General features: G+C 36.2%; 1 protein-coding gene and 1 long non-coding RNA gene across 2 annotated transcripts; both read left to right on the top strand.

Annotated features, from left to right (window-relative positions):
• The first annotated feature begins 1,261 nt into the window (after window positions 1-1,261).
• LOC113472044 lies at window positions 1,262-4,629 on the top strand. Its single transcript, XR_003394523.1, has 2 exons — window positions 1,262-1,314; window positions 4,568-4,629. It is a non-coding gene; the product is annotated as an uncharacterized LOC113472044 (long non-coding RNA).
• A 2,179-nt stretch (window positions 4,630-6,808) lies between these two features.
• On the top strand, window positions 6,809-7,561 carry LOC103520503 (delta-1-pyrroline-5-carboxylate dehydrogenase, mitochondrial-like). The gene is made up of 2 exons (XM_026831589.1): window positions 6,809-7,054; window positions 7,355-7,561. Exons 1-2 carry the CDS (start codon window positions 6,809-6,811, stop codon window positions 7,544-7,546), a joined length of 438 nt encoding a protein of 145 aa, XP_026687390.1. The 3' UTR covers window positions 7,547-7,561.
• The last annotated feature ends 324 nt before the right edge of the window (window positions 7,562-7,885 follow it).

The following is a 7,885-nucleotide window of genomic DNA, read 5'->3' as shown; positions in this document are numbered from 1 at the left end:
GTGGTGGTGCAAATTGTGTCCAGAAAACTATAATTTAAGACCAGTTTTAGCGTCACCTGTGTTAAGCTACGCCGAGAAAAGCCAATAAATATTACCAAATTTCAAGTCTCTAGCTCTTACCGTTCTCGAGATATTTTGTTTACAGACAGACACGGACCAATGGCTGAAACTTTGGATTTAGGCTCTAGGGACCTCAAAACGTGTTTTGGCACTAAAAACTGACCATCGAAAATTTGACCCGATTACATTACTTTCCTTCCTATAGGATAAGGAAAGTAAAAAAAAGAGTAGGTACTTTATAGTAGGTACCTAACAGAAACACTCACTTGTGACTTGAATTAGCGCAAGAACGTAGGCCAGAGGGCTGGGTAGAGTTCGAGTCCTAGCGTGGAAATTTAATAGTGTCTTTTATTAGCTTCAATACTATTGAAAAAATCTGGTGTGAACATCACACGACTTTCCTTATCCTATTGAATGATGCTTTTTTGAGTGTTCTTTTACCCTAACTTTCACAATATCTAACCGTTTTGTCGCGCTATAGCTGAAAACCGCCAAAAAACGGTCGAAATCTGTCCAAAAGCGGTCAAAATACCGCAAGGGAGAACGGGCTCTAGTCTTGATTTTAAATCATTACATGAAAGTAAAATCAGAAAATCAAATCAAGAATAATAATAAACTGAATAAACTACGGGCTAAAAAATTCCCGGAGGGACGGGCCCAGCTTGTTATCTTTAGGTAGGTACCTAGGTATTTGAGATATTCATGGTGGCTCCTTTTTTGAAAATCTCCCTAAATCACAATAATTAGGTATGTAGGTACCTACTTATAAATTTTGGGAAAAATTTTAAATCAATTTTCACGCAATACTGAGATGTAGATACCTACTCTACTCACCAATATTTTTCCAACATTTCACTTTTATTGCACTCAAATTAAAATGTTGTAACTACAAACGAATGATTAGAATATGTGTTTCATTTCTTTATTTTGGTAAAATAATACCTAATAATAAAATGAAATAATAATAATATTTTCTTTCAAGTGAAAATTACGAGTAGGTAACAACTTGAATTGATGTTTTAATTTGTCTATTAAAACTGGTAGGTATGGGTGAGTTGCGCTAATTGAGAGGTTTGATGCAAAAACGAATTATAGGTTATGAGTATGAGATTTAATGTAAGTTTTAAGTCGTTTTTGCGTCGAACCCCTCAATCATTTAGGTATTTAACTGATACATACTGGGTGACTATACCTCGCATGGCGAGGCCCATCCAAGATGTTTTCCTTCAGTCGCTCTGCTGTAACTTTGCCCAGGTTTGTACTCTTTCAAAATCAATCAATCGTCAGCTGTCGGTGTAATCTTGTAATTTCTTGACCCAATTTCCGTGTTATTACATGGGCAATGAATAATCAAACGATTGATGCCCGTATCACAGTGATAATGCTTATCATTTGATTAACTTGTATTGGATCATGAATAATTTCTTGAGGCAGATCAGAACTGTTGTTAACTTTAATTGAAATAATAATTGATAAGAATTAATGTGGGGGTGTGACTTGTCTGATGTAATTCAAATGATGTAGGTAGGTACTCCTTATCAAAACATTGCCTTTGAAAGGAAAGGAATTTATATTTGTACCTATTAAGCACACCCAAATGCTTGTCACAAATATTGTTCTTATGATGGGCAAATATTGACCTTGTACAAAGACTGATGAAATACTCTGTGTGAGCCGCCATTTTTAATATTTGACAAAAGAAAAAGTGTGGACGATTGTCAAGGGGGTTTTCAGTTCTGTGATAGGTACCTAACATCAAAATTTGTCTATCATGATAATTATATTTGATAGTAGGTATAACTGATTGTTTTCAGATCCAAAGTTCAAGGCATTAATGACTGCACCACTTAGGTTGGTTGCCAGTGGGTTATAAACCTACTTATGCTCCTACTTATAACCCTACTTATAAACCTACTAATTAATAATAATCCTACTTATGCTCATTTCCTTATCTAAGTAGGTATGTTTTTGTCGTAATTGTCAAGTTTGGGTATCCATTATAGAGATAATGCTATTACTTGATTGTAGAGAGGTATTGTACAGGCTGATAAATAACAAGATAGCTAGACTGTGAATAATATGTGGGAAGTTGTGTGAAAACCATATTTTAATGTGGTAAAGCTATTGGAAATTAGGTACCTATTGATTTTCCTCCAGTGTATAATAGTTAAGTAAATAATTGTTACTTAATTTAAACATACACAACAGTGATTTTATTGTCTATTTTCTGCTTGAACTAGACTGTTTTTTACATCATCAGTTGACTACCTGTGTTGGTTATGCACAAAAATTATTACTAGGAGACTTGAGTTATACAAGGGACGAGATAGAAATTAGAGATTGAAGACTGCGGCACAATGCATGCTGGTGAAATTCATTCCATGAAACACATTGCATGAAACTTGAGTTTCACAAAACCTGTAGATAAGATAAATTAACATAGAGCAGTGCACACTGGGTTTTATGAAACATGTTTCATGAAAGGCATTTCTGTAGTAGGTATGCATTCTGCCTAAATTATAAGGCATGAGGCAAGAGGGTTTGGAGGTGTAGGTAAGTTAAAGAAGGGGAACAACAACCCCAAAAGGATTGAATATATTTTAAAATGAACCAGATGTTATAATAGGTATTACACCTACATAATAATAAGCATATTAACAAATAAGGCATTAATGACTGCACCACTTAGTTGGTTGCCAGTGGGTTATAAACCTACTTATGCTCATTTCCTTATCTAAGTAGATATGTTTTTGTCGTAATTGTCAAGTTTGGGTATCCATTATAGAGATAATGCTATTACTTGATTGTAGAAAGGTATTGTACAGGCTGATAAAATAATAAGACAGCTAGACTGTGAATAATAATGTGGGAAGTTGAGGTGTGAAAACCATATTTTAATGTGGTAAAGCTATTGGAAATTAGGTAGTCATAAAAACAAAAATTAGAAAAATAAATGTGGGCAGGTGGGCCAATAAATGGCACGTTTTTTAGGTGGGCGAATAAATGGTACACTTACCCTACCTATTGATTTTCCTTCAAATACATGAGTAGGTACCTACCAGTGTATAATAGTTAAATAATTGTTAATTTAAACATACACAACAGTGATTTTATTGTCCATTTTCTGCTTGAACTAGACTTTTTTACATCATCAGTTGACTACCTGTGTTGGTTATGCACAAAAATTATTACTAGGAGACTTGAGTTATACAAGGGAAGAGATAGAAATTAGAGATTGAAGACTGCGGCACAATGCATGCTGGTGAAATTCATTCCATGAAACACATTGCATGAAACTTGAGTCTCACAAAATCTGTAGATAAGATAAACTAACATAGAGCAGAGCAGTGCACACTGGGTTTTATGAAGCACGTTTCATGAAAGGCATTTCTGTAGTAGGTATGCATTCTGCCTAAATTATAAGGCATGAGGCAAGAGGGTTTGGAGGTGTACGTAAGTTAAAGGAGGGGAACAACAACCCCAAAAGGATTGAATGTATTTTAAAATGAACCAGATGTTATAATAGGTATTACACCTACATAATAATAAGCATATTAACAAATGGGTACCTAACATTGGTGTATTGTGAATCAGAGTGTTGAAATGCCCTTTTTTAAAAATCATGTTCTTGTTTGACTTTTCCAATTTCCAATGATACAAAATTGTTGTTTCTATTCTCATGCTGACACAGTATGTTACTTGTTACTCATACTTATAGATAAATGTAAAAGTTGGCATTCTGCCTACATTTGAAAATAACCTTGTGTGCTTCTGTTTACAATTTTTCTTATTGAATAGGTATTTTTATCTTTGGGAAATGGATTTTCTCCATAGATCTATAAATAAATCTCATGAAAAATCAATATGACCACTTACTTAGTTCCTTGATTTTTAATGTTGGAATAACTAAGTCCTTATATATTGAACCTAACTCTTGGTTCATAAATATAATGTGACAATGTGTTACCTACATGTTAAATTCTATTCATAAATATCATGCTTCTATGTAGAGGTGTGTGAGAAGTGTCCAAAAGTTTTGATAATTTGCCCAAACTAGTTCAAGGTAGAAATATTAATGCTCAAATTCATCTCTCCAATATTTTGCTTTCCTAAGAAGATAAGTAGCTTTTCTTATTGAATAGGTATTTTTATCTTTGGGAAATGGATTTTCTCCATAGATCTATAAATAAATCTCATGAAAAATCAATATGACCAATTAGTTCATTGATTTTTAATGTTGGAATAAATAAGTCCTTATATATTGAACCTAATTCTTGGTTCATAAATATAATGTGACAATGTGTTACCTACATGTTAAATTCTATTCATAAATATCATGCTTCTATGTAGAGGTGTGTGAGAAGTGTCCAAAAGTTTTGATAATTTGCCCAAACCAGTTCAAGGTAGAAATATTAATGCTCAAATTCATCTCTCCAAGATTTTGCATTCCTAAGAAGATAAGTAGCGGGTGACAACAGACATTTCACAACACATTTTTTGGTTTCAGATTCAGCAAAAGATGCATCAACCACTCAGTGGTACCCAAAGTCAAGATTGATGATTTCCCCGTTAAAAATGAGCCTGTCTATTGTAAGTATGGCTTTTTATTTGATTTGTAATCAGATCTATTATCTAATGTTAAACTTTTGTCATCCTTTGAGTAAGCTTGAAGCCCATGAATCAGCTGAATTAAGAATAACATCAGATATTAGACCTGGGTATTAATGTGTATTTGCTGGAAAAAATCAAGGTTTTTATCTCTCTTTTTATTTTGTAGCAATGGGACCACTGTCTATTCCAAAGCTGTATAAAGTTGTTTTCAGGAACACAGTCCAGTATAATATCAGAATGACTGAGTATATTTTAACTGTGAGCACAGGCACATAGAGAGGGAGTGTAGAATACATAGCAAGATACTGTGGCTCTCAGTTTATTGAACAAATTGAACAAGTGCCACTCTTCTCCCCCTCCTCTCTCCCATACTACATTTAATGCTCTCTCTACCTCGTTAATAATAGAATAGATGAAGCTTGGCATTATGACATTGACCATTGAACACTGCTTTCTCTACTTTTTTGAAGTTATGCCTGTCACTCAAGTTTAAACCGACGTCCGTCAGTCGCACACAGACCTGAGTCTGTCAGACTGTCTGAGAGACCTAGATCTCAAGCCTTTTTCCATCACTGTCTGCGTGAGTGGTGGCCATTATGTAGGTACCTACTCAATTTAGATCACTGGGATACAATCAAACTATAAAAAGGGTTTTGACCTTTTGAAATAAGAAGGTCTACCTCGTTAATAATAGAATAGATGAAGCTTGGCATTATGACATTGACCATTGAACACTGCTTCCTCTACTTTGTTAAAGTTATGCCTGTCACTCAAGCTTAAACCGACGTCCGTCAGTCGCACACAGACCTGAGTCTGTCAGACTGTCTGAGAGACCTAGGTCTCAAGCTTTTTCCATCACTGTCTGCGTGAGTGATGGCCATTATGTAGGTACCTACTTAATTTAGATCACTGGGATACAATCAAACTATAAAAAGGGTTTTGACCTTTTGAAATAAGAAGAATTTACCTAATTTAACTAATTAGAGACTAGCAAATAATATTGTGAAATTGTGTTATAGTTAGTTAAATGCTTGGTGACTATGTCTGAACATTCTTGGAAACTAACCTGATATTGTAGATGATGCAGGTAGCAATATAGAAACTCTAGGTAGATGACTATTTCACTGCAAATAATTTACATAATGCTATTTATTCTAGGATATGCATGCATAGTTGAATTATATGTGACTATTTGAGCATTATCTACTTGCACTGGCTTGTCATGATTAATGTAGAGTTCACACTGTACACGGTCCATACACTTGAGTACAAACCATGCGGAACAGTTTGCATTTTCATCCCTCTACTTTGACACCTTTTTATTTCGTCTTCTTTTTGAAGAGTTTGGATAGAGGGAACTGTATCTGCCGAGGTCTTATCGCCCCGAAAGTGAAGAGAGAAAGGAGGATAGGAGCCTGGTGGGAGTCGAACCCGCGACCTAGCGCTTACAAGGCAGACGCCCTCCAAGCTAACTAGGCTGGTAACAGCCTTTTCTGAATGTATTTTTTGAGCTAACTAAGAACTTATGTTGTCTTCAACTTGGTTTTCAAGTTGGCTCTATTTATCCTAATTTTATTGGTTAAATGCTCGACAGGTTGAAAGCGTTCCAATGTAGTCAATAGATGCCTCGATTTTTTTTTTTTTGCTCGTGACTGTAATATAGGTACAATCCATTATAAGAATGGTAAAATGGTATCTCTGTTCTCATATTTTATTTATAACACATCGTAGAATATTAGAACTGTAGAGATGAAATATTTCCTCTGATGAAGGAACGGAGGAGTGGGGGTGTGGGGAGAGAGAGAGTTAAGAATACTCGTACTTGTTACCTCATTGATTTGACCAATGATTAAAATAAAGCAACCTCCGTGGTATCACTAGGCTTGCACGCCGGACGTTCAGGGTTCGAATAAACGTAGAGGACACATGGAAATTAAATCCTTTGATCTGACCTGCTTATTGCTGGTAGTGACTGTATTCTAGATACACCTTATCATCCTGCCTCGGTGGTGTAGTGGTCAATATGCTCGCCGGGTAAACAGCAGGGCTTCATTTGATCCCAGCCGAGGCATGGAATTTTATCCTCGTTTATTTGAGATGACCTAATAATGGAGCTCTAAGGGTTAGATGGTAGAGAATGCGTCCAGAATTAACCTCGCCTCTTGGTTACCTTCCACTCAAGAGTATATTATTATCATCTCTTACTTGTAGATTGAACGCATTCTTCGCTAAGGAGTTGACCAAGTATCAGCCAATCAGCGAAGATCCCAAGTCGACATTGAACTCATTGAGGTACAGAGGTCTGGATGGGTTTGTAGCTGCGGTATCTCCGTTCAACTTCACAGCAATTGGAGGCAACTTGGCCTACACGCCTGCGCTGATGGTATGTACATATGTGTGTAGACACTGGGATTATGAAATTCTAGATTTCCTAGGAATATGAAATTCTAGACGGTCATTGTCTTTTGAGGCAAAAACAATTTTCCCATACATATAACACTCAATGATATCCCTATAAAAGCAGTACTATCTAAAAGTGTCGACTTACTCTGGGCAGCTCATCAATAAATTATTGATTGTTTCTCTCTATATTTTAATGCAGGTATAATTTTCCAGAGAACATAATTCTCAGAGCGCAGTCATAGGGCATTAGTAAATTGTCTGCTATGTTTGTGTATTCCAGGGTTCTTCTGTGCTATGGAAGCCCTCAGACACCGCTCTCCTCTCTAACTACACCATCTACAAGATCATGATAGAAGCTGGAGTACCCCCTGGTGTTGTCAACTTCGTACCGGCTGACGGGCCGGTATTTGGAGATACCATTACAGCTTCCCCTTACCTGGCCGGTATTAACTTTACCGGATCTGTACCGTAAGTAAAATCATTCAGTAGAGTAAAATTATTAATCAATGTAGAACTAACCCAGAAAAAGAGCCGCTACGAAACCCCTGAAGACTCGATTGAGTTTGAAATGTATTGATGTTGAGGGTGAAAATAAGCCATCAAACACGTTCAACAAACCCTTGAGTTTGAGTCTCGGGAGAGACATGAACATTTGGGCCAATAATGAGTTCAGTCCGCATAGTAGGCGGGTTAACTGAAGGTAGTAGTAGGCGGGCTAACCATCTCTCCATAGACCTTCTCTCATTTTCATAGGTTTGATTATTCAAGCGACTACGCACCATTCATAGTCGCGCGACTACGCTTCCAATAT

Source organism: Diaphorina citri, unplaced genomic scaffold (genome assembly GCF_000475195.1).
Source record: "Diaphorina citri unplaced genomic scaffold, Diaci psyllid genome assembly version 1.1 scaffold3707, whole genome shotgun sequence".
In the NCBI taxonomy this organism is placed as follows: domain Eukaryota; kingdom Metazoa; phylum Arthropoda; class Insecta; order Hemiptera; family Psyllidae; genus Diaphorina; species Diaphorina citri.
This window is presented reverse-complemented; position numbering and strand designations above follow the sequence as displayed.

What these genes read in the sequence shown, in the direction of transcription:
- LOC103520503 (XM_026831589.1), top strand. Translation starts at nt 6,809, where the DNA reads ATGCGTCCAGAATTAACCTCGCCTCTTGGTTACCTTCCACTCAAGAGT. An exon ending in CCTACACGCCTGCGCTGATG is followed by an intron (nt 7,055 to 7,354) that starts GTATGTACATAT and finishes TGTGTATTCCAG; the next exon opens with GGTTCTTCTGTGCTATGGAA.